Source organism: Sorex fumeus, unplaced genomic scaffold (genome assembly GCF_029834395.1).
Source record: "Sorex fumeus unplaced genomic scaffold, SorFum_2.1 ptg000039l, whole genome shotgun sequence".
Taxonomy (NCBI): Eukaryota; Metazoa; Chordata; class Mammalia; order Eulipotyphla; family Soricidae; genus Sorex; species Sorex fumeus.
The window spans coordinates 2,886,355-2,914,025 of NW_026606096.1; the positions used below are offsets into that span (position 1 = coordinate 2,886,355).

The 27,671-nt window shown below is 48.3% G+C and overlaps 1 protein-coding gene and 1 non-coding gene across 2 annotated transcripts; both read left to right on the forward strand.

Moving 5' to 3' along the window:
- Positions 1-1,689: 1,689 nt before the first annotated feature.
- Positions 1,690-26,897, forward strand: PM20D1 (peptidase M20 domain containing 1). Its single transcript, XM_056119098.1, has 13 exons — positions 1,690-1,864; positions 6,398-6,484; positions 8,596-8,828; positions 9,180-9,266; positions 10,425-10,558; positions 10,801-10,920; positions 11,765-11,840; positions 12,175-12,236; positions 12,668-12,746; positions 14,902-14,973; positions 23,031-23,199; positions 24,926-25,025; positions 26,454-26,897. The coding sequence occupies exons 1-13, from the start codon at positions 1,696-1,698 to the stop codon at positions 26,575-26,577; spliced, it is 1,512 nt and encodes a 503-aa protein (XP_055975073.1). The 5' UTR covers positions 1,690-1,695; the 3' UTR covers positions 26,578-26,897.
- On the forward strand, positions 4,683-4,789 carry LOC130028480 (U6 spliceosomal RNA). The gene has a single exon (XR_008793205.1). It is a non-coding gene; the product is annotated as a U6 spliceosomal RNA (small nuclear RNA).
- Positions 26,898-27,671: the final 774 nt, after the last annotated feature.

The window sequence follows — 27,671 nt, forward strand, 5'->3', positions numbered from 1 at the left end:
TTCATAATATTGGCTTTAAATTTCTGTAAGTATTACACAAGCATAGTTCTTTACTTGTGGTGGTTTTTAAGCTAAGGGTTAGTAAAAAAATAAAACATTCTCCCTGAGCTTTGAAAAATATCAGACATATGACTATGCAGCTCTGGTCAAAAATAACTACATGGCCCTACTAGCTACTTGTCTAGAGGATTCCAAAATATAATGGTGCAGATTAAATTGCATCAGGAAATATGAAAAGCTGTAAGTAATCTAGTCTGTATATTTCTGTGTCCTAAAAGAGATCTTCCCCTTTGTATGTGTGGAGGAGCACAACAGCAATTCATGTGGATTACTCTCTGTCCAGTGCTCAGGAAACCATAAGGTGCCAGGGTTAAAATCTGGGGTTCCCACATGAAAAGCATGCTCTCCAATCCTTTGCATTATCTCCCCAGTGCTTTAAGAGGGATTTTTTTGTTGTTTCAAAAATGATCAATTTTAAATAGCTATAAATTTTAGCTGTGGGTGCATCAAAATTATTTATACACAATCTTTCTAAAACCCCTTTTATCTTACTATTTACCTAGGGTTGCAAAAGTCTAGTGTTAACACTTTCAAAAAACTTTTTTTCTAAAAAAAAATTAAAAACTTTTTTTCTATGGGAGTGAACACTCTGAACTTATATTTCTTTATTGTAGGTGTGTTTGGTGGGGTCACATCTGGAGCTGCTTAGAACTTAGTTCTGACTCTGGGCTCAGAGTTCTATACACAGTACAGGTATTGAACAGGGTTTTGTCCCATGCAAGGCAAGTGCCTAACTCCTTGTGCTATCTCTCCTGTCCTGAGCTGACATGTCAAAGCAATGTATATAGACAGAGGAACATTATTCCAACAGTATGTTTTTAATTCATTGTAGTTTGGGTGGGGGAGTTTGGGTAACATGCTTACATAGAATTGTTTATGGTTTCAACTGTAAAGTTACTGTTCCTTCCACCTCTAACCTAATTAATGACTTTTCTAATTCACCTCTTTCTCTCGCCCACTTTCACCAGTGCGTGGTAATCTTGGTTTTGTAATCTAACGTGAGGAATTTGTAATCCTTTGATATTAACTATTCCAATTTTAGATGAAATCACACCAGGATACCAGAGAGCTCCCCAATAAATCTTTATTTGAGGTGATCAAAGTGGACCACACTCTGTTGTTCTCCCCCTTGGCCACTCCCAAGGAATATGGGGGGACCACCAGGGTTACAGCCTACCAGAGGAGCCGTGTCTTCTGGTAACCTGAACTCAGCCCCGCGCATGCTAGGCTTGTGTTCCACCCTTTGAACTATCTCCCCATCCCGTCCCTGGAGAGTCTCAAAGCAATGGAAGTCAAATCCTGGGCTTCAAGCAGATTCAGGATGGCAAGGTTTAGTTTATTTTATTTTCATTTCCCCCCCGCATGTGGGGAGAGATTTAAGCGACACGTAGAAGCGTGACGTGACAGTAGCCTGGATCCCTACCTCACCTCTGCGCTACATCAGCTAGTTGCAGGGCAAGACCACAACACCCCAAAGGCTTTGTGGGCCGGGCCGGAGTCTCCTCCCGATTGGCTGTAGGTAGCCCCACTGGGCCATGATTGGCCCGTCTGGGAATGGGGTGTGGCTAAAGTAATTGCGGGAATTAGGAGGAAGGCTTGGGCATATCGGTCAAATTCCATCTGCGGGGAAGAAGAATGGCCCGGCCGTTCATCTGCGTGCTGACCCTGGCAGCTGTGCAGCTGCTGGGCATCGCCACCGTCTCCAGAGCGAAGGGGCTGCGGGGCGGGGAGTATCAGGCGGGACAGCGGATCCCTCCACAGTTCGACGACGAGGAGCGCACCGCGATGAAAGAGGCGCTGAAAGGTAAGTCTGGGTCCCCTTCGCTCACCTGAGAACCTCCATCCTCGGACCCGTGATTCCCTCGCCCGCCGCAGAGGATCCACTACTGGTGCGGGAGTTCCAGCACCCAGGGGCGCTCTAGCCCACACCCTACCCCTGCCCCCCTCTCGATTCCCCCACCCCCTCCACCCCTCCCGCACGACTCCGACTCCCGACTCCTCCCCCACCCCCCTCGTGCCCAGTTGAGGACGCCCTGCTGCTCCCAGTCTCGGCTTACGGGGACTCCGGTGAACCCTGCCTAGCCTGGGAGCTCCAAGGTCGCCCTGTCGCCACACTGCCCAGCCCTGCTTGCCTCCAGCATTTCAAAAGTCTTGATTTGTACTTTAACCCTTTGGGTGTTTTTTTCCTCTGCTGTGTCTCGGCGGTACCTTAAGACTGAAAGATCTTAATCTTATCTCCGAGGAGAGACACTGAGGCTTTCCTCTGTGCAGGGATCCCGCAATTCACTGCACGTGGGCTCTGGTGACAATACCCAGATCCCCGTAGGCGATGCCCAATACTGGACAATATCCAGCCCCGCTCCAGCCCGCTCCAGCAGAGGGAGCAGTGTCTACGCGCAGGGGGAAACCCGGCTGGGGATAGTTCCTAATTTCCTCTCCTAATTAAGGTGTCCGTCCTCTCTTAAGACATCAAGCCAAGGCTGCCTCCTCTGAGCCGCTGAGCATTTCCACGGGTGACCCAATACAAGAACCAAATTCTAAGAGCTCTAACTTCCTAAATCAACGTTTTCCAGAAAAGGGGAGTGATCTCTGTTGAGTTCCAGCTTCTGTGGGATAATAAGCAGCTTCCTCACCTTTGGACCTGCCCCCAGCTTTGTTCCTTTCATTAAATAGTAGATGTGAAGGCTATGGAGACTGGAAAGATAAAAAAAAAAAAAAAAGCACTTGTCTTTAGGGGCAAGGAGGTGAGGCACACCGCCAATGCTCAGAATTATTCCTGGCAGGGCTCAGGGGACTAAATGGGATGCCAGGGATTGTACCTGTGTGAGCGTTTTCAAGGTAAGTGCCCTACTTGCTGTACTATCTCTCCAACCCCAGCACTTGGCTTGCATAAAGCTAACCTTCATTCAATCCTCAGCACTGCATATGGTTCTCTGAGCACCGCCAGGAGTTAAGCCTTGAGCATCGTTGGGTATGGCGCAAAAGCCAGATACGTTTTTCTTGGGGACTTGGCTCAAAGGGCTGGACTACATACTTGGCACAAGGACTTTCCAAGCAGAGTGGAAATATCCTGTGAGAGGCAATGGGCACCGCTCCACAGTGTGCACAGAAGTCAGCAAATACTGGACAGAAATCCGGCAGGACCTGCTAGTAACACTCTGAGCACAGCCAGTGCCTGGAGCTTGAGCCCGCCTCTCACACAGAACAACAACAACAAAAAGGTGCCTGTCTAAAGCTGCTTTTTCATCTGTCAGCTTCCCCCTCTCTGTGACAGGCTCTCCTTCTCCAGAGGCTCAGGGCCCCTCCCTCGATCCAAAGGGCTAGGTTCCCTATAGAGCTATCTACATGCGCTCACCATTTCCCCTTCCATTTGATAAACAGCTATTTAAGAATGGGAAACTCTCAGGCCAGAGTGCTGGTACAGTGGGTAAGGTGCTTGCTTTAGAGTTCTATCCCCAACATCCCGGATAGTCCCCCAAATACTGCCAGGAATAATTCCTGAGTGCAGAGCTGGAAGTAACCCTAGAACATCACCAAGTGTGGCCCAAAACCAACAGAATTGAAAATTCTCAGGAATCAAGAGCATGTACTTAGTAGAAATTTAGGAACTGAGACATCTCTATGGGGTCTGATGAGATTATTTAGAACTGAGGAACTTACTTGGAAGATCCTGTGTTCCACCTTCCCTGGCTTTGTGTGGCCCACAGCTGGTCTTGCGTGGAAGATCCATGAGCTCTGAAAGAGCCCACCCATGGGAAATAGACACAACAGCACCCAAAGCTGCATTCACACAGAACCCCAGACAGAGGGCTCCATGGAGTCACCACAGGATGGGCTTTTCTCAGGAAAGAGAAGCCTTAGGAGGTAGGGGATAGCAGTTTCCCATTCCAGGTCAGGATCCAAAATTAACACTCCTGTTTTAGACTTTCTTTTCCTTTGAGTGGGACAGGGCACACTGGCCCATACCCAACAGAGCTGAGGGGCACTCCTGGTAGTGCTTCAGAGGACATATGTGGTATCAGGAATTGAACCAGAGTTGGTCACATGTAAGGCAAGCACCTTAATCCCTGTACTATCTTTCCAACCACTTAGACTTTATTTTCCTTTAATAACCATATTAGTCTCATGTGCTAGGGGAAAAGACAGTTAGGATGGAGAAGGGACCACTAAGTAAATGATAGTTGGAGGGATCGCTCAGGATGGGAGATGTGTGCTGAATGTAGACTAAGGACCAAACATGATGGCCTCTCATTATCTGTATTTCAAACCATAACACCCAAATGTAGAGAAAAAGTAAGAAGAAATGTACCTACTACAGAGGCGTAGGGGTTGGGATGGATTGGTGGTGGTGGGAGGGATACTGGGAACACTGGTGGTGAAAAATGTGCACTGGTAGAAGGGTGGTGGGTGCTCGATCATTGTATGACTCAAATGTAATCATGAAATTTTGTAACTGTATCTCGTGGTGATTCAATGAAAAGAAAACCCATAAATTTAATTGAATAAAAATGTTTCATTGCACAGTAAAAAAAAACATACTAGCTTTATTTGGAAGGGGGAGATCACACCCAGTGATGCTCTGGGGTTACACCTGGCTCTACACTCAGAAATAGGTCCTGGCTGTGCTCACTTCGGCAGCACATATACTAAAATTGGAACGATACAGAGAAGATTAGCATGGCCCCTGCGCACGGATGACATGCAAATTTGTGAAGCGTTCCATATTTTTAAAAAAAGCCGAGTGCCCGAGAACAGATGACTGGTTAAAGAAACTTTGGTACATCTACACAATGGAATACTAAGCAGCTGTTAGAAAAGATGAAGTCATGAAATTTACATACAAGTGGTTCTACATGGAAAGTATCATGCTAAGTGAAATGAGCCAGAAAGAGAGGGACAGACATAGAAAGACTGTATTCATCTGGGGAATATACAATAACAGAATGGGAGTCGAACACTCAAGAATAGTTGAGATAAGTACCAGGAGGTCTGCTCCAGGGCTTAGAAGCCGGCCTCACATGCTGGGGGGAAAGGCAGCTCAGACAGAGAAGGGAACACCAAGTACAGGATGTTTGGAGGAATCACTCAGGATGCGAGATGCATGCTGAATGTAGACTATAGACCGAACACGATAGCCATTCAATACCTCTGGTGCAAACTACAGCACCCTAATGAAAAGAGTGAGCAAAAGGGAATGCCCTGCCAGAGGCGAGTAGAGTGGGAGGATGGGGTGTGGTAGTGGGAGGGCTACTGGGATCACTGGTGGTGGAGAATGGGCACTGGTGGAGGGATGGGTATTCAATTATTGTATGACTGAAACCCAAACACGAAAGTTTGTAAGTCCGCAACTGTACCTCATGGTGTTTCACTAATAAATAAATTAATTAATTAATGAAAAAAATTAAATAAATAAATAAATTGAAATTCAGTTTCTGTATTGCAAACAAAAATGCCCTCAAGGGGAGAGAGAGAGAAAGAGAGAGAGAGAGAGAAAGAGAGAGAGAGAGAGAGAGAGAGAGATGCCTGCCATCGAGGCAGGCTGGGGGAAGGGAGAAGGGTACGGAGGGGGTGGTATTGTTGGTGGGAAATGTACACTGGTGGAGGGATGGGTATTGTAACATTGTATGACTAAAAATCATGAAAGTTTTGTAACTATCTCACAGCGACACTTGATTCAATAAAAAAATAATAATTTTTAAAAAATAAATTTAAAAAGTAAAAGAAATAAGTCCTGGCAATGTTTGGGGGACCATATGGAAGACTGGGAATTGAACCTGGCTTGGCCACATGCAAGGCTTTACTCTCTGTACTATTGCTCCAGTGTGAAGAATCATTACTATCACTATCACTATCCTCCTGTTATTCATCGATTTGCTCGAGCAGGCCCAGTAACATTGTGAAACTTGTTACTGTGTTTGGCATATCAAATATGTCATGGGTAGCTTGCTGGGCTTTGCCGTGAGGGCAAGATACTCTCGGCGAGGGGCAGAAGAATCGAATTCGGGTTGGCCATGTTGGCTGTGTGCAAGGCAAACGCCCTACCTGCTGTGCTATCAAGAATCATATTATCTTTAAAAACAAAAACAAGCAAACAAAAAATAACCCAAAGAGCTGGTTTCCAATCTCAATTCTGCTGATCTGGATAACCTTTGAGCACTTCAATCAACTTCTCAACTTCTTCCCTTTGGGGTGATGGAAAACTTGGCTAACTTTACCAGGTGGCTTTGTCCTCCACAATAAGATAAGAAATGCAAACAAACTTTTTGTATACAGAGGGCTGTGGAGAAACCAAGGCAGTTAACTATAATCTTGCACCTCTTACCATGACTCTTGGCAGGTGCCATTCAGATTCCAACGGTGTCCTTCAGCCCTGAAGAGTACAACACCACAGCCCTGGCTGAGTTTGGAGAATTCATCCGCAGAGGTCAGATATAAACTGTGGGAAAGGCAGGGGAAATAGCTCTGGAGACCAGGTTTATTCACGGGATGGGAAAGAAGTTGACTTTGTGTCTGACCAAAGAATGAACTAACACACACAGTCTGTCCTGGTGGAATAGCAGGCAGGGAGAATCTGGGCATCTGAGTGAAGACAACAGACAGGGCTCTTCAAAGCCCTAGTTGAGTGGGAGCTTGAACTCTCCCAGTCATTCAATATGAATCAATCAAAGTATTATAAATATCATGTAAGATCAGACATTTCTTCCTAAACAAGGTTCCTACTTCATCCTCCATATACACCTACACAGCAGACATAACATATATACTCTCCATCTACCCAGGCCCTACTCCAGATTCATTGCTAACACATTAAAAAAAAATTGTGGCAGCCATAGGCAATGGTACTTGGACGGGATGGGAGACGGGCACGCAGTGGCTAGGGTCACACTCGGGCTTTGCACATAAATAGCATTTTTCTACCTCTTGAGCCATATCTCCACCCCACATTTGGGGTAGGGTGACACACCTAGCAGTGCTCAGGGTTTATTCCTGACTCTTCGCTCAGGGATCGCTCCTAGCTGGGCTTGGGAGACCATATGGGATGCCGGGGATGGAACCTGGGTTGGTTGCATGCAAGGCAAGTACCCTCCACCCATTGTACTATCACTCCAGTCAGTGATCATATCAGTTCTCTCCCCTCCCCGCCATACCATGGGTACAGGGTGTGAAGGATAGGACAAACGAAGTAAAAAGATGGAGAACTCCACCTTCTCACATGTCAAGTTAATTAAAAGTAGTGACATTACCTTTAAAAACCCAATGGAAAACTGCTTCTCCAGAGTTTTCCAGGATCGGAAAAGGTGGTCTGGGGACAGCAGGCATCCCCATTACTAACACTTTGGCAAGACAAATAGATATGGTTCATCTCCAGCAGCCTTGCTGGAAGTACATAGTATAGACTGTCACTGTCACTGTCCTCCCGTTGCTCATCGATTTGCTCGAGCAGGCCCAGTAACACTGTAAGACTTGTTACTGTGTTTGGCATATCAAATACGCCACGGGTAGCTTGCCAGGCTTTGCCATGCGGGCGAGATACTCTTGGTAGCTTGCCGGGCTCTCCGAGAGGGGCGGAGGAATAGAATTCAGGTCGGCCATGTTGGCTGCGTGCAAGGCTAACACCCTACCCGCTGTGATATGGCTCCAGCCCAACATAGTGTAGACATATAAAGAAATCAAGGTAGAATCACAGTAAACTAGATCAGCTGGAAGACACTGAAACATGTCAGGTCTTTTGTTTTCTTGTATCCCCAGAAGTCTTTGTGGACATTTCCAACCAAGTCCCAAGTTTAGATAAAGTTTCTCTCTCCAGTCTGTCTAAAGCCACCTGTGATCTGAAGGACAGAGCCTGGGAACATCCACACCTGCACAAAGTGCAGCCTTGTACTGAGCAAAAGTTTATCTCTACGCCACACAATTGGAAGAATAGTGTTTGTTAAAGGGAAAATATAGCTCATTTTTGTTTTACATAAAGGTTATGTTTGGGTCCAAGAGATTTGGACAGTGGGCTTGCAATATTCCAAATTAAATCTGCATAGCGCTAATCTGCATAATCAGCATAACCCCTAATCTGCATAGCGCTGTACCACAGATCACAGCAGGCCAGGTCTGGAGCCAGATGTCACATCCTCCTGGTGGAGTCCTAAAGGCACATTACTGAGCAGTAACCACCTGCTGAAATGTAGGGAGAGGGGAGTTGGGAGATGCCAGAGCTGGCCAGGAACCACACTTTGTTTCAGAGGCTTCCTGATGGAGGCTGCAGTGTTTTATATTTTTTTTATTTTTTTTATTTTATAAAGTAGTTCACAGTATTTGATCGCATTTAATATCCAAACACCAATCCCACCACCATTACACCTTCCCACCACCATATTTCAGATGTTTCCATCTCAAACCCCAATCCCTGCCCCAAAGCAGAACAGAAATAATATATTTTGTATTGTTTTGCAATGTTTTTTAAATGGGCTTTTTTCCAACACATGGTAGAAAACCAGAAGAAACAGAAAACTTCATCCTAGCTTTTGTTCCCTTTGCTTCTAGCCTTTCCTACAATATTCAGCACCGATTTTATCCAGCATGAAGTCGTGGGAGAGTACAGCCACCTGTTCACTGTCCAAGGCTCGGACCCTGGCTTGCAGCCCTACCTGCTACTGGCCCACATCGATGTGGTGCCGGCCCCCGAAGAAGGCTGGGAGTTTCCCCCCTTCTCTGGGCTGGAATATGATGGCTTCATCCATGGCCGAGGCACACTGGACAACAAGAATTCCTTGATGGTCTGAAACATGATGTTCCCTCTGCCTTGGGGCCCTAAAGGTCAACCCAGAGTATAGGTGCCCCTCTGACCTGGGAAAGGTAGACACCTGAGGGGAGAAGCCAGCTGGGAGCCAGTGTCCTGGGCAACCTGGTCATTTGCCATTTCTGGGCTTTGGTTTCTCAACCATAAAAACGGATTTGAGATGGTCCCAAGGGAGCCACTCAGCACTTTCTCCAGATAGAAAAGGTTGCATGCAGACTCTACTCCAGAGCACCAATCCCTTAGACTAGAGGAATCTGCCAGACCCCACCTCCAACACCCTGCTGCATACCCTGATTTTCTTATACTTCCATGGTGCCTCTACCCCCAGGCTATCCTGCAGGCCCTGGAGCTCCTGCTGATCAGAAAATACGTCCCCCGAAGATCTTTCTTCATTGCTCTGGGCCATGATGAGGAGGTAGGATTTCTCTCCATACTCATTCATGTCTGGGCTCCTGTTTGGGATACACTGCATGATAGTCTAGTTGATTGTTCAGCTACATGGTCACTGTCTCTGTATCTGTGCACCAAAACTTGCCTAAAGTAAAGACTTCTAGGTTCTGTGCTGTATATCTGAAATTTGCGCTTTGATTTTGGGCCACACCAGTGATGCTCAGGGCTTATTTCTGGCTTTGCACTCAGGAATTAATGACTCCTGGCGCAGTTCTCAGGGGACTATGGGATGCTGGGGGTCAAATCAGCGTTGGCCACATGCAAGAAAAATGCCCTGCCCACTGTTCTATTACCCTAACCCCAGTATATCTGAATTTTAAGGCTTTTTCCTCTAGTTTTTAGACAATATGTGGCAGAACATAGGAGCTACTCCCAACTCTGTTTCAGGGACCATGCTTTCGAGCACTCGTACGGTTGAAATTTTAAATACTTTTAGAGATGTTTAGCAAAACTAAGACGATGCAGAGATTTCATCCTAATATGTTTCACGGCTCTCAAATCCTCTCTTCTCTGCCCAGTCATCCCTCTCTCCTTCCTCCGGTTCCTGGCAACAGCTGAAATCTCTGTATTATCTGGAATGTTATGTTGTATAGCTGGAGTCACAGTATAGGATCTTTCCAGGTTGACTTTCTTCACCCAGTCAGAAACAAAAATTTTGTTTTATTTGGGCCCACTTTCAGCTGACATCACTGATCACTCCTGGCAGGCTCAGGGGTTCATATGGGGTCCTGGGGATGGGTTAGCCACGCAAAGCAAGCTCCCTACCCACTGAACTATCTCTCCGATCCTAAACAAGGATTTTTAACCAAGTCTGGTACTACTGAGGCATCAGGCTGTTGACCACACATGCGAAGCTCTATGGGGCAGGAAGAGAACTGCACACAGGGCCTCAATGGATATGTCTCACCACTCTCTGGGACGCAGTGTCTTCACTTGGGGAATGAGGTCATGACTTGCTGACTGACAGCCCAAGACATTGTGAGGCAGGATGTGGAAAGCCCCGAGGCCCTGTCCCAAAAGGAGCAGGAAGGAATGTTCTGGAGCCACAGCATACTTGGGTGGGTCTCCCTAGCTGCCCCTGGAGACTTGCTGAGGACTTGTGACCCCAGGCTTAGTATTGCAGGTGTCAGGGATGAATGGAGCTCAGAAGATCTCAGCGCTGCTGCAGGCCAGGGGCGTCCAACTGGCCTTCGTCGTGGATGAGGGCAGCTTTATCTTGGACGGTTTCATTCCCAGCCTCAAGAAGCCCGTTGCCATGTGAGTAAGGCATCCCACCCATTTGAGGTGACCCCAGCCTGGTGCTGTGAGCCTTGCTGGGACGCCTCTCTGTGGTACACTTCTGGCTTTCATTGTCCTGAATTTCCACCCTTCCCATTCTCCCTAGTTTGTAGATCCTTTGTATGTATCAGGAAACTGACTTCCTGGCCCACCAGACACGTGAGCCTATGAGATTCATCATGGCAGAAGGAAATCAGGCCCCTTCTGCTCCTCTCCTACAGGATTTCAGTCTCCGAGAAGGGTAAACTCAGCCTCTTGTTGCAAGTAAACATGACGCCGGGCCATTCTTCAGCTCCTCCAAAGGAGACGAGCATCGGCATCCTTGCAGCTGCCGTCTCCCGGTGAGTACCTCCTGGCCCTACCCCCTGGCCAGGACCAGCAGGGAAGATCTGCCACTTCCCACATTTGAGTTTCCTGCCCTGAAGCTGGAGTGGGGGTGACAGAAAGAAGAAAGCTATCCAGGCAAGTCATGGCCCAGCATGGTTAGGTGAGCACCTGACCATATGGTCAGAGGCGAGGGCAAGCCAGCAGGCAGAGCTGGGGCGGGGAGCCACTGCAGCCCAAAGTCCAGAGCAGAAGTTAAAAATCACAGCTGGGGCTAGAGCGATATGACAGTGGGTAGGGCGTTTGCCTTGCACACGGCTGGCCCGGGTTTGATTCCCAGCATCCCATATGGTCCCCCGAGCACCACCAGGAGTAATTCCTGAGTGCATGAGCCAGGAGTAACTTCTGTGCATTGCCATGTGTGATCCAAAAAGGAAAAAAAAAATCACGAGCTGGCAATGACCAGTTCTCTGCCTGGCAAGGTAAATAAAGGCTGCAAGAATCCCCACGACTCGCTGAGTTTCTAAGCAGAGAGAAAACCACTGTGTTCATTGTGCTTAGCAGTTACATATCTGCCACGGGCAAGGCTTCATGCAGTGGACAGGCACGCCATGGAAAGTCCAGGCTGGCCCTGCCTCATGAGCTTGGTTGGCTGAGGAGACTGGCAGGTGGCAAGGAACTATGAGAGAGGCGTGTCCCAACTTGGACTTGGCAGATAGGGCAGCTCGTGGGCAGAGTCGAGGAACCCCTTCTGCTACTGCTGCTGCTGGTGCTGAGATCTTCAAAGGATGAGGCTGGTGGAGGGGCCAGAGGCCTCCTTCCTTCCGGTCTGAGGGAGTCTCAACTTCATTTCTCATCCAGACTGGAGCAGACCCCAATGCCGAATATGTTTGAAGACGGGACCCTGACGACGACACTGCAGCTACTGGCAAAAGAGGTGTGGGAAGGAATCGAGTCTCGTCTGGCTGGGGAGCTGTGGGAGAAGAAGAAAGGGGGGCAGAGATGTTACCTTGTCTGTGGTGAAAGGACCCAGCTGCAGCCTAGATCTCAGGCCCCTCACCTAGTCCCAGCAGTGGCAGGGCCAAGACGGAGGGTCTGCCAAACCACCCCCCGCCCCCGCATGTCGGTGCTTCTCTGAGACCTACGCACACAGGCTCCATGTGGAGCTGCTTCCTGCTCACCTTGAGGCTGAGTCTAAGGTTGGAGAGCCCCAGGCCCCCGTGACCTTGGCTCCAACTTGATTCCCACTCAGCTGACTGTTTTCCTTGCAGTTTCCCTTTCCAGCCAATATAGTCTTGGGCAACCTGTGGCTATTTCGACCCCTTGTAAGCAGGTAAAGATTTCTCTTTCCTTCCTTCATATTTCCCACCTGATTCCTACCTACCCCAGCGGCCCCCCTCTCCTTGTAGAACAGGGCCTAACTGTTCAGTTAGCAGATAGAGGAATTTCATACATGGGGCCCCCTGTTAATCCAGGATTCACACACACAAGGCCTGAACTCTACTACTGAACCACATCACCAGCCTCCCTTAGTCTTGTCATTTTTTGTCTTGTTGGTCTGTTTTTATGAGGGGTGGTACTGTGATACTACTCCTGGGTCTGTGGGAGTTAGGCCTACAAGTCTGGTGGATCATGTAGTACCAAGGTTTGAACCCAGGCTTCCCACTTGCAACGTATTCACTCAGTCCTTGGAGCTATTTCTCCATCCTCCTTTTCCTCATTGGACAGTCCTTCCTAATGTGTGACTAACTCCTTTGGCTTTAGGTTAATGGAGAAGAATGACGTAACCAATGCATTGGTTAGGACGACCACGGCGCTCACCATGTTCAATGCAGGGATCAAGGTAATGTGACATGCTTCTTCCTTCTGCCTCTCCCTCACTAACCACCACCCTTGATCTACTGGCTTCACCCCCTGACTCTTCTTTCTTTCTCTGGTTAAAATCACAGAAAGACCTGGTGCTGAACTGTCTGCATCATCAGCTCAGTAACTCTCAGAACAAGGGGTCGAGATCGCTGCCCACATTTGGTACGGTTGTATTTTAGGGGTTGTCCATGGCCTCTCTTGGTTTGTTTGGCCAATATAACCTCAAAAACAACCATTATACCAGTCTGAAGAGCCTGTTACATACAGCATTTAAGTCACATACACCAAAGGTTTCTAGCCTCTATTTTTTATTAAACTCCAAGGGTGGCTGGGGCTGGAGTGACAGTACAGCGGGTAGGGCGTTTGCCTTGCATGCAGCCAACCTTTTGATTCCCAGAATCCCATAGGGTCCCCCGAGCACTACCAGAAGTAATACCAGAGTGCAGAGCCAGGAGTAATCCCTGTGCATAGACAGGCGTGACTCAAAAAGAAAAAAAAAGGTCTAAGTGTCTCTGTCTTATTTATTCTTATATTTTGAAAGATTTACCCCCCAACTTTATTGGATGATTAATGTATTTTATGCTAGTTGTACCCTGAAACTTATTTTCCATTTATAAAATCTCCTAACTTTTGTTTTAATACAATTATAATATACACATTGTCATTTTCCCCAAGTAGTGTGAGACAAGTATAAATTCTGTGAGGTTTATTGTTATGTAAATGGGTTTCAATAAATCAATAGCTTGATGAATTTTTATTCCAAGAAATACTTTCCATCCAATGAATCTATTTCCAGTTATCTTGGCCACTAAGAGGCATCTCTGTTTCAAAACCATAGCCAGATTAGTCAGCCTTTCTGACAGTTCAGAAGGGTCACGACCAAATGAAAGGCAGGAGAACTGGTCCTTAGTAGATTGCCATAGTGATGTGGAGGACAGGGGCAAGGGGAGTTAGGACAGGGAAGAGACCACACCAGCAATGATAGGGGAAGTGATCACTCTGTACAAGAACTGGGTGCTGAAGTGAGGTAAAGTGAGACGCACAATACCCTTTCAGCAATGGTACTGCAAGCCAGAGTGCCTGAGAGGAAAAAGTGACTGACATAGAGGCAAACTGAAGAGCAGGAGGAAAACTGGGGGACACTGGTGGAAGGAAGGGGGACACTGTTAAAGGGATGAGTGCTCAAACATTGTGTGCCTGAAACTCAATTTACGAAGACTCAATAATTTTTTTTTTAAGAGAGGGGATAGGAAGGACTTGCAATACTGCCAGGCTCGGATGCAGTTCACAGATTTCCACTCACCTAGGACAGAGTGGCTTGAAGCGCTCTGGTGATCCTGAGGCAGGGTTGAAGAGCCGTGAATGGTTCCTCAGAATTCATTCCTGACATAACCCACTGAGTGTTCACATGCCAGCTGGACCCTCGCTGTCCTCGCAGCTGCCCACAGTGATCACCAGAACAATAGGACTGTGTTCTTGCTGCTGAATAGAGTTTGCTCTGTCCAGAATGTGGTCCCATTTGTTGGTCCCTGTGATCCTTGTAACAGTTTCCGAACTGTCATCGCCCCAATTACCACTGGAGAGAACAGAAGTGCAAAGAGATGATGCTTCTCCCAGACCTCGCAGCTGCTGCCTATCAGCCTGTTTCCCCTGTCCCCAGTCAGAAGCTTTTGTCCACACTTGTCCAAGGCAAGAGGTGTGGCTGGAACCTGCAAGGGGGAAAGTGCCATCCCCTAGTTCTCTTAATGCTGAGCTCTTCCTGGTCAGGCAAAGGACAGTCAGACTTTGCAGCTGGACAGGGGAAACCACCACTGCTGTGGTCCCATCACCTCAGGGCTCACACACTCCATCGTGGGGCCCTGCTGAGGCTCTGGGTGCACTGTCCTGAGGCCTCACTGATGCTCATGTGGGTGTTCTGGGCAAGAGCCGATGGCCAAGGCGGTGCTGCTGTGACCACTCTCTGTAATCCTGTCCACGACCAAGAGGAATGGGCAACTCTGGCCTACAGCAGAGACACCTCCAGCTCCTGTCATCACCACTTCATCAACTTCCTGTCTCCCTACTGGTAGTATCTGGCATTTTCTCAGTTCGGAGAACTTTACTCAGGCTTGGGTTTATGGTTCTCTCTCCAGGTGAATGTCATCCCTCCAGTTGCCCAGGCCACAGTCAACTTCCGCATTCACCAAGCACAGACCGTCCAGGAGGTACGTACCCCATGCTCTTACAATAGTTCAGTATTGGAGCTGGGGACCTTTGTTTACTTACCATCTAGCACTGCCTCAGGCTCTCATGTGTTCAGTGTTCTTCAAAGGCTTCTTATGCACTTGGCTATAATAGGTGATCTCTGATTTGGGAAAATTTGGATACTAGGTTGAGAGACAACTAATGAATGACAGAAAACATACATTGTGGGCTTGCTATGCATTTGGCACTGCTCTAATCCCCATAACCACCCTGTGGATAGAAACTGTGCTATCCTCATTTAATCAGGGGAACTAAGGCATAGAGGAACTGAGAGTAATGTGTCCAAGATTGCACAGCTAGAGTCTAATTCCAGAGTCTAATTTTATCCTCCATACTATATTATGTTTCTAACTAATACCGACGGGGTCCCCAAGTGACCTCGGTGAAGTGGGGAGGAGAGAGGCGACAGCTTCGAGAAGAGAATCTGCCGTTTTTCTCTCTCTCCGCCTCTGTCACCCTGGGGAATGACTGGGGAGATGAGTCTGCTGTGGGCCTTGCTTGCAGGAAGGGAAACTCTCCTAAACCTTTATCTTTCTCACAGAAAAGGATTTCAGGAAGAGACAGCAGCAAAATTAAAATGGGTTTTATTTGGAAGTTTTGAGGAAAGGGGTTGGGGAGAGACGTAATCAAGAGAGAACATGGGCTTCTCTGGAGTGGAGGAGGGCCTCCGGTACATAGTCCGTTGTTAGATATGAAAGTACACATCTCAAGAGGGGAGATGCGGGTAACACATGTGCTCGGCACGAACATATGGGCACTGGCAACATATGGCCCCCAGCAGCAAATACACACGCTTCCTTTGCTCAGGTTAGCTTTTATAGGATTTCTCGCAAGCTGTCCCACCTGGGCCTTTCTACCTAGGTAAGAGTCTGTAGCTTCGGTGGTTGCCAAAGGGGTGGAGTTGGGAGTAGCTGATGGTCTTTGAAATTCCTTTCTTGGGTTGGGGCTGGAGCAATAGCACAGCAGGTAGGGCATTTGCCTTGCATGCAGAGGACCCGGGTTCAATTCCCAGCATCCCATATCGTCCCTCCCTCAAGCACCGCCAGGAGTAATTCCTGAGTGCATGAGCCAGGAGTAACCCTGTGCATCGCCGGGTGTGACCCAAAAAGAAAAATAAAAATGAAATTCGTTTCTTGGGTCTCTGTTGCTGGAGCTTCTTGAAGGATGGTCTAGCCTTCTCTAGGTCTGTGTTGGCACTAGAAAAGATCTTATCAGGCTTTAGTTTATGTGCTCTCAAGGTGGGGTTTTTGCAGCCTTGGAACTAGTTGGGGGTTTTGGGGGATTTCTGGGGTTTTTTGGGGGGAGGGTTGGGACTTTTTGGGTCACACCCAGTGATGCTCAAGGGTACTCCTTGCTATGTACAGGAATCACTCCTGGCATTGCTCAGGAGACTATATGGGATGTGTCAGGTTGGCCCCATGCAGACAAGCACCCTACCCACTGTACTATCACTCCAGCCCCCCAGTTGGTTTTATTTTCCAAGAACTCACTGCTGTAGGCAGAAGTGGGATGGGGGGTGGAGGAGGACTACCTATCGACTTACCTTCCTGATTCATAACAATTAGGGAGAAACAGATTACTCTACAACCAGTTCAAAGAAGAGAACTGACATTGTATACATGGGTTAAGAAAGTCTTCTTTAGATCCGCCCAGGATGGGAGATGCATGCTGAAAGTAAACTATAGACCAAACATGATCGCCACTCAATTCCTCTTTTGCAAACCACAGCACCCAAAAGGAGAGAGAACAAAAGGGAATGCCCTGCTACAGAGGCATGGTGGAATGGGGGATAGAGGGTGGGAGGGATACTGGGATTAGTGGTGGTGGAGAATGGGCACTGGTGGAGGGATAGGTACTCGATCATTGTATAACTGAAACCAAAGCACAAAAATTTGTAAGTCTACAACTATACCTCATGGTGTTTCACTAATAAAAAAAAAGAAAGAAAGTCTTCTTTAACCTCCAGAAAGTGCATCAGAAATGTAAGAAACAAACAGGACTTTCTATAAGTAAGGCATTCAGAGTCAGACTCAATAGTAGGGTAAGTTGGGATTGGAGCTATAGCACGGCCAGTAGGGCATTTGCCTTGCATGCAGCAGACCCGGCTTCAATTCCCAGCATCCCATACAGTCCCCCGAGCACTGCCAGGAGTAATTCCTGAGTTTAGAGTCAGGAGCAACCCCTGAGCATTGCTGGGTGTGACCCAAAAAGAAAAAAAAAAAAGTAGGGTAAGTTGAGAAGTGATAAGATTTGCAGTTTGAGTGTCAAAGCCTTGTGTGCCAGGTGAGAAGGGACAGAAAACTGTGAGCTACATGAGAGCTCCATGGTGCATTTGTGTCTCCTCTGCTGGTGAATGCTAGAGCAGGACCCACAGGAAACAGGAACGGGCTGAAATTCAGACAACACGCGTGAAGCACAGTGTGTGAGCCAAGCTCATCACCCTGAGGTGTGAGAGATAGATTCCATGTGTCATGTGTGTAGCAGAGAGAAAGGCAGAATTCCAAAGACTTTAACTTGAGTGGTTGGCCAGGTGCTGATACTTGTGAGTTCCAGGAAGAGCAAGTTCACAAAGACTTATAGTGGTTTAGAAGTTTGGAAAGCTGATGGTATATTAATAGAGAAGTATGAAAACTTTAAGGAGAGGCTAACTGGAGTATTAGTAATATATAGAGTTGAAATCCTTAATCATAAAGTTTCATGGGAAGTCTGAGAAAGTTAAGGAGAGAAGGCAGAGGACTAAGCCTGCCATGAACTTGAAGCTACAAACTGTCCAGTTGAATGTGTCGTTGCAAAGGCAAAATGTGTGCTCTGTGAATGTCCATGAGGTGAGGGTGGGGGCCGCTGGACAAGAAACAAAGAAATAGGCCTGTATAAGGATTGGGTCCTGCTTCTCTGAAGAAGAGGCCTTTGAACTGGAAGCCAGAGTAGAAATAGAAGCTCCAGAACAGTTGACATCTTTCCCAAGGCCAGTTTAGTTCTACCTCAGGTTGAGTTCAAACACATTTTAACAGTAAAGCTGAGCTGTTAAAAAAATGATCAGAAGAAGCAACCCAACAATTAAGAGGCCGAGCAATTCAATTTCCAATTTAAGCAGGGTGGGGTTGGCCATGATACTCCAGTGGTCCTTTCCCCTTAAGCGCTTCCCAGGGAGGCCTTTGTCTGCTCCACAGGGACAGAGGCCACCTTATTGCCTGCCAGAGTCCCCAGCATTCCTGGGGTCTTGGGGCCCATGTGAGCTCTGGGCCCTGTTGCTTTTCATCCAGTGCCAACCTCTGTTGTCCTCTCCCTGGGGGCTCTTAGGGCCAGGAAATCACTAAATTCCCCTCACTGAGCTTCTTTCCACTGGGTTTTTTCCAGCCTCGTTCCTACTCCAGGCCCTTTCCATAGGCTGTTTCCCACCAGCAGGGCTTTCACCGCCCCGGGTTCAGGCCCTCCTCCCCAATCCCTGTGAAGGCTGACTATCTGGACCATCCTGTCTACCACCCAGTGGAAAGCTTCCCCGTCCTGTGCCCTTGTCCTGGTCACTCCTCTCCCTGTGGCCCACTGCTGCACATTGCAGACACACCTGCTGGTCTGAGGGCCATGGGTGCAGAGACTGGAGCTGGCCAGGCAAGAATACAAGTAGCTCCGGAGTCTCTTCTTCCCCCAGGGCCTGGTCTCTCCCGCTTTTCATCCAGTGCCAACCTCTGTTGTCCTCTGTTGTGGGCGTAACCAGGCCTCCAGCACCTACTTATGATGGTCTTCATAAAACCGTCATAGCACTTTAGCACTGTCCTCCTGTTGTTCATTGATTTGCTCGAGTGGGCACCAGTAATGTCTCTGTTGTGAGACTTGTTGTTGCTGTTTTTGGCATATTGAATATGCCACAGGGAGCTTGCTAGGCTCTGCCATGCGGGTGGGATGCTCTCGGTAGCTTGCCGGGCTCTCTGAGAGGGACAGAGGAATCAAACCTGGGTCTGCCGAGTGCAAGGCAATCGCCCTACCCTCTGTGCTATCGCTCCACCCAAGATCATCATAAATAGGTGGAAAGCAGGGTTGGTTCTGAAAGGGTCTCAGGGTGTAGAGATAAGGGGGAGACACTTCATGGAACCCCACTTAGCATTTCAGAATGAAGAGGACAGCCCAGATTCCCATGTCTATGACACATATTCAATGGGAAAGAGGCAGCAATAAGCAAATAATCAAACAAACAGGGTGACTGGGGTGGATGATTGGGGAAATGATGCAAGGATGCATCTGGCTCAGCACTACACGCCCTCGAGGTCTCTTGTATGCAGCCCTAGAAGTGCCCCTGAGCACTGCTGGATGTGCCCCTGAGGGTCACAGGCAGTGCGGGACCTGAGCAACACTGCATCCTTGGGCCCTAGCATTGAACCATTGGTCTAGTTGTCCAAGAAATACTTGGAGTAGCGTTTGGGACACTTCAGCAAAACTTGGAAAGGCCCCAGCCCAAATCAAATTCTCATGAAGAAATTTAAAATTTTTTCCATTTAAAACTTATTTAAATAATTTGGGGCTGGAGCAATAATAGCACAGCGGGTAGGGCGTTTGCCAGGTTCAATTCCCAGCATCCCGTATGGTCCCCTGAGCACCACCAGGGGTAATTCCTGAGTGAAAACCCAGGAGTAACCCCTGTGCATCACCGGGTGTTTCTCAAAAAGAAAAAAAAATATTTAATTAAAGAACTGCAATTTACAAAGTTGTTGATAGTTGAGTCTTAGGTATATAATATTTCAATACCAGCCTCTCCATCAGTGTTCCCATATGCCATTCTCCCCACCCCTGCCTGCCACCTTGACAGGCACATTACAAAGGTCAGTGGTTTCAGCTTAGATCTCACCATGTTTTCAGTGTTGTTGAGTCTGTGCTTCAGATATATAGTGATCCCACTCACCCACAGCACCAGTATAAATAAAACCAGGAACCCATGAACAAATGTTTTAATGTTTTGGTTTGGTGCTCAGGAGCTACTCCTGGCGTGGAGCGCTGGGGTTGCTCCTGGCAGTGCTTGATGGCCATGCAGTGCCAGGAGTTAAACCCAGACTTCCTGCCTACAAAGCCTCTTTTCCAGCTCTTTGACTGGTCTCTCTATCCAAGGCGACTTTTTTGTTGTTTATTTGTTTTGATTGTTTTTTTTTAGTCACACCCTGTGGTGCTGGGCATAGAAGTGGGGCTGCTATTCTGGGCTGTACTCAGGGTGATGCTGAGCATCCCAGAAACCCTGTGCTCAGCCAGGGGAGCGTGTAGCACCCCAGAGTCTCCTAGAATGGCCTGTCACAAAGTGGGTGGATTGGGGGTGAGGGTGTGAGCAGCCCTAAAGAAAGCCCCAGTCTTCCCTGAAGAGACGTTCCCTGAGGCCTGAGGAGAGGCAGGACCTGGGTAGAGTTGAGTACCGGCTGTGGTTCCAGCCAAGGCTAAGAGATGCTCGAAGGAGCAGCCTCCCAGAAGATGTGAACTCACTCAAGTGTTTGACACCGTTGAGAAATTCTATTTTCTTTTTGTTTGGGGAGTGGAGTGAGGGATACCCAAGTGGTACTCTGGAACTACTCCCCCTGGTGCTCAGGGGACCATGTGGTGCTGGGGATCAAATCCAGACTTCCTCTACAGAAAGCAAGCACTTGCTCATTGAGCTATTTTTCTGACCCCTGGCTGGTTTTTATGTCTCTGTTTTTGCCTTCAACAACTTTACCCTTCACCAGTCAGGAAAATCTGTCTACACATGAAATAGAACAACATAATGATGTGGATATGTGCTATACCAACTATAAGGGTAATAAGAGCTCAGTGTGTGCACTAACGAGCTTTTGAGTCCCTCATGCCGTTGTCCTTCCTACTCCCATCCACGTGCCTCTGGTTACTGTCCAGGATAGCGCCTCATGTTAGTGTCCACATTAGATGAGCAAGCCCCAGGTCAGAAGCACAGCACTGGGTGTCACTTCTCAATTTGTTTTGGGCCTCTTTCCATGCTCTGTCTTCATCAGTTTTATATCCTCAAATACAAGTTCAGAATGCAGTACTAGGGAATCCATCCTAAATGAATACCACCCTTCTTGTTCCAAAAAGAAAAAACCATCCTTTGAGGTCAGACACTCATCCTAGCAATACATCCCTGAGCAATTTTTTTTTGGAGGGGGTTGCTTCACAACCACATTTGTGGTGTTCAGGAGATGCTTCAAAGAATCATGTGCCATGCTGGAGGCAGAAACCAGGTCTCGCTCCTACATGCAGAGCTTGCACTCCAACCCTGTGAGCCATCTTCCCAGCCCAAACCATTCATTTTCACCATTTTGTTGTTGGCAGAGCCAGGGATGGACCCCAGGTCTTTCATATGCCAGTCTTGCACTCTGCTACTCAGTGCTCTGCCCTAGGCTTGCACAAGTCTTAAAACTTTTGTTGATTTATATCTTTCCAGTTCCGTGAAACTAACATTTATTATATGCCCTTTATGGTCTCAGAACTGGAAATGAGGTCAACACAGAAGCTAGCTTAGTAACCTGTGGGAAATCGAGTTCTTCATGTATCTTACTGAGGGGTCTCATCAGTAAGTCCCTTCCCTTTCTGGGGCAGGATTTCTTTAATTTGGGGCAGGGAAAGCAGAGACAGCCCCAACACACCTTATAGAGACCAGCTTCAGAAACATACCCAAGGGTAGAGAATATATTAAGACTTCATATTGATTTTGCTAGAGTATTTGGGAGAAGAAGCTCTGATAAGTGTGAACTGAGACCAGTTCCTCCTTCCTCTCCATTTGCTGGGAATTAGTTTGGCTCAGAAGTAGCTTCGGGGGCTGGAGCGATAGCACAGCGGATAGGGTGTTTGCCTTGCACGTGACCGACCCGGGTTCAATTCCCAGCATCACATATGGTCCTCCAAGCACCGACAGGAGTAATTCCTGAGTGCATGAGCCAGGAGTAACCCCTGTGCAATGCTGGGTATGACCCAAAAAGAAAAAAAAGTAGCTTCGTAGCTAGAAGCAAGAACCCTTATTTCATTTCCAGACTCCATGGAGGATATGTCCTTCTTGAGATAAGGTCCTCCCTTTAGGTGATTGGATGCCAGCTACTGAGAAACATGTCCCACCCAATTTTTTTTTTAAGCAGAGGCAGTTCTAAAGCATTGGCTGAGACCAGCGCAGGAATTCTTTACCTGGGTGGTCATGAACTAGGAGTGACACTCTAAGGCAGCCTCCCGCTTAGCTGCATGTGACCTGACCCTCAGGGTCGGGTCTGCATCCTGCTTGGGACCAGGACTTTTGCTGGGTTCAGCTCTAGTTATTTCAGACTGAATTTCTAGGAGCTTCCTCAGGTTCCTTCCTGAGGAAAGGAGGCAAGAGAAAAGGTGAATACCAGCCCCACGGCTCCCGTCTGCCTATGTTGAGCTCATCTTCCTGACTCCAGTGTGGGTAGTCACAAACAGGAAGCAGGGATGCCCAGGGAGAAAAAGAAACGTGGCCTTTCAACACCACCAAAATCCCCAGTTGGTGTGAGGGCAGGTCACCAAGCCTCCTGCCCCAAGATGGCTGCAATAGCCCCTCTGCTGTCTCTTCACAGCTCCACCAAGTTTATGTCTCCCAGTTGTCATGTCCTGATCTGACCAGCCTCCTGAGTGTTGACCCATACGTACAATACCATAGACTCTCTCCAGTCAGGCCAGCCCTTCTTTCCCCTCCCTCTGGCTGAAACAGTGAAGTTCCACCGTTACAGCTTTTTTTTTTTCCTTTTTGGGTCAAATCTGGCGATGCACAGAGATTATTCCTGGTTCTGCACGCAGGAATTACTGCACTCAGGAATTACTCCTGGCAGTGCTCAGGGGACCATATGGGAGGCTGGGAATCGAACCCAGGTTGGCCGCGTGCAAGGCAAACGCCCTACCTGCTGTGCTATTTCTCCAGCCCCTACAGCTGCCTCTTAACACCAGGTCTCTGCCTCACTGAGAGAAATCGGAACTCTTGGAATTCAGAGATACTTGGCCAGCAGGTCACGAAGAAACCCAATTCCCTTTTGCTTCTTCCGTCAAGGTCCTAGAATTTGTTAAGAATGTCGTGGCTGATGAGCGGGTCCAGATGCATGTGTTGCGTGCCTTTGAGCCCCTGCCTGTCAGCCCCTCTGATGATCAGGCCTTGGGTTACCAGCTACTCCGCCAGACCATACAGTCCGTCTTCCCGGAAGTCAGCATTGTTGTCCCAGGTAATGATTTCATCAGCTGAGGCTGGAGGCCGGGGAGCGGGAGCCAACCTGTTTCCGAGCAGCATCTGCTGCCCTTCCCCCACCCCAGCTGTTCATTCTGGAAACAGCTGGCAGCCTCCCCTCCTGGTGGGAGTGGAACTGTATTTTCCCCTTGGAGTGGAAGTGCAAAAGCAAACAGGAAAGGAACAGAAACAATCAATTAGGTCAGTGGAGGCTGGGTCCTGGCTTAACCTAGACCAGGCACGAGGGCATAGAACACAGCCCTCCAGACTCGCCCTTCCAGGAGATATAGAACTCCCCCAAATTCTTTCAAGTCTGGTAGTGGCCCGTTCTAGGATTACTGCTCAGTGGCGAAGTTCTAAATCCCCAGCCCAGGGACACCTCCAGCTGTTACAATTCACATCAGTTTCTTCATCTCTCCCAGTTCAGACCCTGTACAGTTCCCCCAGCCTACAACCTTTCACATGTATACTGTGCCTCTTCACTTCATGAGTGGAAGAGGATCACTTGGGGAAGTTGTTACAGTGCAATAACTGGACCCACTACCGAGATTTGATTTGATCAAATCTGCAAAGAATTCTGGAATGTAGCCTTGTTTTAGTCAACTTAAATCAAATCTATTCATCAGGAAATTCAGCCTCAAACTGAGGCCAGCAAATACTCCTCACATCCCCCACTTTGAGTCAGGCTTTTGGGTCTTATGCAGCAACACAGGATCAACCATTGTTCTACTCACAAGGTCACTTCCAGTTAGAGATTTCCTCAGATTCCCTGACCTACTGGATAGTGGACTTCACCTCCCTGAACACTGCCAACAGTCTTTCCCCGAGGCTACTAGCCACCTCCTCAGACTTCTGCTACAAACAAATCGGAACTCTCTACAAACTTCTGAGAGTTCCGATTTCTCTCAAAGTCACCATCCAGAGACTCTGGCTCCCACAGACTCTCCTTTCTCAGTCCTCATGGGTCCCCAACCCAACTGTCCCTTCAGAACACCATAGATAATCACCATAGATAATCTCTTTTCTGCTTTAGTTCTTTCAATAGGGGTCCTGGGGGGTAGAACTCCCCCAAGTAAGGAATCCTAAAGGGACCAGTTAGCCCTCTGAAGTCAAGAGTGGAAAATCAACCAACCACAAAAAGCCATATCACAATATCCCACCGCACTCAAACTGGCTACTGGGCTGTCTTTTCCTGAAGAACCTCCTTCCCGGAGCAGGGCCCAGCTCAGGGTGTTCAGCACTGTGTCTACAGGACAGGGAGGCGCTAGAGGGGTTCCAGGACTTTGCAAACCTGAGGTTTGACCCCTAAGAGAAGAGTCAAGAGTTTTCTCCATCACAGGATGAGAAAAGCAGGAAATTTTGTTCTGCTTTGAGAGGAAACACTTAATAACAGTAAAGCTCCCTGAAAGAATATATTCCTCACCTAGGATGATAGAGCATGGGCACTAAAGAAGTGATATGCGGGTTTCAGATATTTAAATTTCAGAAATAGTCTGGCTATAGGTATGAAATCTAGGTATTATCCCGCCCCAGACACTCAGCTTTGGACTCTAACAAATGCCATATTTCTGGCTGGGTGATGTCTTAGGAAAGTTATGAGAATGGGGAACCATCTGCAGGCCCACTCATAGATTTGCAAGGACCCTGGGTCCTCACTGGACTGCCCATATCCCAGTCCCTCTCTGGGCTTGATTCACATAAAGCCCTTGTTCTTGCCTTTCCAGGTACTTGTATTGGCAACACAGACAGCCGCCACTATCAGAACCTCACCACCAACATCTACAGGTTCAACCCTGTCTACCTGCAGCCTCAGGGCTTCCGCAGGTGAGTGACCACAACAGGTTTGAATAGCAGAGGGGAAAGACGAGTTCAGTCTGGGCTGTCATTTCAGACCGGGTCATCTACTATCCCAGAACAAGGCAGATCAGGGTTCGCACAGACTGAAAGGAAGACCATGCAGAATCCAGAATCCAAGTCTGCTCCAAGGCTGGCTGCTGGATTCCAGAGATGGACATAATGTTTGACTTGGGACCCTTGAGTGCAATCCTGGTTCTTCCTCCCTTTGGGAAAGTGCTTCACGTCTGGGCCTTATTTCCTCCCCCAAAATTGAGACTCCAGAATTCTCAGTACCGCTCACAGGTCAAAAGTGGACTCATTAGGTGGGTTCATGCTTCGAATTCTCAAAAGAAAATACACTAAAGGAAACTGAAAGGTGATCACGAGTTTAAGTTGCGATGTGAGACCTTTGTGGCTTCTCCAGTCCAATTTTAGTTCTGGGGATGACGGGAGTTATTTGCATTTACCGCTGCTCCTTATCATGTCCAGAGCTGGTTTCTAACAAAATCAAAACGATTTGGGACTGGAGACAGCTCAATAGGCTGAAACACACTTTGTATGTAGGAGGCCTGGGTTTGACCCCCAGCACTGCATGGTTTCCTAAGCCGTGAACCAGGACAAACCCCTGAGCACCATCAAGTGTGACCAAAAAACAAAACAAAAAAAAAACAAAAAACCAAGCTTTGAAAATGAGCTTCAGAGCAGAGTTCATAGCTTTTAGGTAAAGGTGGGGAATGAGGAGAGTAGGCTGCAACTCTGATTTTCTTTTGTCTTTGAGATTCGGTGGATGGTTGTATAATTGTTTTGTTCATTGTGCTGTGTGATGTTGAGGGGAGGCGGGCTGGTGGCATGAGAGGTGGTGGTCAAGTTCATGGATGAGCTAGAAAACCCCTGGAGACCAGAGCTAATTCTCTCATGCCTCTGCAGGCGTTTGATGGAGGTGCTGACTTAGATATGGGTCTGACTGGGGACTCTGGCCGGAGAAGAGAGGAAAAATTACAAAACGGATACCAGGGCCGGAGCGATAGTACAGTGGGTAGGGTATTTGCCTTGCACACAGCCGACCCGGGTTCGATTTCCAGCATCCCATATGGTTCCCTGAGCACCACCAGGAGTGATTCCTGAGTGCAAAGCCAGGAGTAACCCCTGTGCATTGCCAGGTATGACCCAAAAATCAAAAAAAAAAAAGTGGATACCAGAATAGGAGGCCTCTGAACCCTCCAGGAGTTTTTATTCCCCAGTCCCATTATTCTTTGCCATGGGAATAGTCCTGGAGAGATCCCCAAGTGCCATAGGAACCTCCGTCATACCCCTGAAGTGTGGCAGGCAGGTGCTGCAGGGGATGTGGGTGTGGGTGTGCATCTACCTGTACTACAGCAACCGGCTCCCCCCTCTCACCCCAAATCTGTCCCTCAGCATCCACGGAATCAATGAGAAAATCTCCATCCGAGCCTACGAGACCCAGGTGAAATTCATGTTTGAGCTGATCCAGAATTCGGACATTCAGCCAGTGTGCATTCCCCACCTGCACGAGCTGTGAGGAGAAAGAAAAGATCGACTGAACTAGCAGGGCCTGGCCCTGAGCCTGGACAAAGCCCCGGGGGACCGGGGGAGAGCCAGGGCTGAGGAGACCTATCTGAGCCACACTTCACCTGTTGCGCACTGCCTTGCTCCCTCTCCCAGGAAGGCCAGGGAGGAAGGGGGTGGCCGCATTATTGCCTTTTCATCTCTGCTCAGGAAGACATCTGGCTTGTCTGTCTGAGCAGCCATGACCTAAATGCAGTTTCAAAACACCTCAGCCCCTGCTTCACTTCAGGCATCCTCACAGGGCTGCCTTCTCCTCAGCTTAGCCAGTTTACACCCGGCCCTGGGCTTCTCTAACTGTGATTGTCCCAGCTGTTCAAATAAAGACATCTCTGCACACCCACTGGTCTCTGACGGGCAGAGCTGAGGGGGGCTTTGAAGCACCCAGCTTTGCTGGAGAGTCAAGCCTCTGTCCGTGGGCTTTGCTCCCTGCTTGCCCTGTGACTGAGCCCTGGTGTGGCTGTCCCTGTGGCCCCAGAAGCATTCATCTGTGGCAATATTTCTCAGGCACACGCTGGCCAAGCTCCCAAGGACAGAGTACTGGTGATGGGGCTTCTTGGTAGAACCCAGTATCAGCAGGGTGCTGCCGGTTCAGACTTAATCAAAGTCCAATGGAGGGGATTAGGGGTGTGCGTTGGGGGTTCTGTCCTGGGGGGCATGAGGAGGTACCAGCTGCCACCCTTGAGCACCTGGCAGAGAGAGCTCTCCAGAGTGCAGCCCTCGGCAGACAGGGTTGTGTCGGCAGGTCACGCACACATGACCTGGCTCTAGGCTGGGATGTACTGTCAATGGCAAAAGAGTTCTGGGACTTGAGACACTCCCTTTTTTAAAAAATTTTATTGAATCACCATGAGATAGTTACAAGCTTTCATGTTTGGGTTACAATCACACAATGATCAAACAACCATCCCTCCACCAGTGCACGTTCCCCACCACCAATATTCCCGGTATGCCCCCCCCTTTCCCACCCTCCCCCTGCCTCCATGGCAGACAATATTCCCCATACTCTTGCTCTACTTTGGGCATTATGGTTTGCAATACAGACTCTGA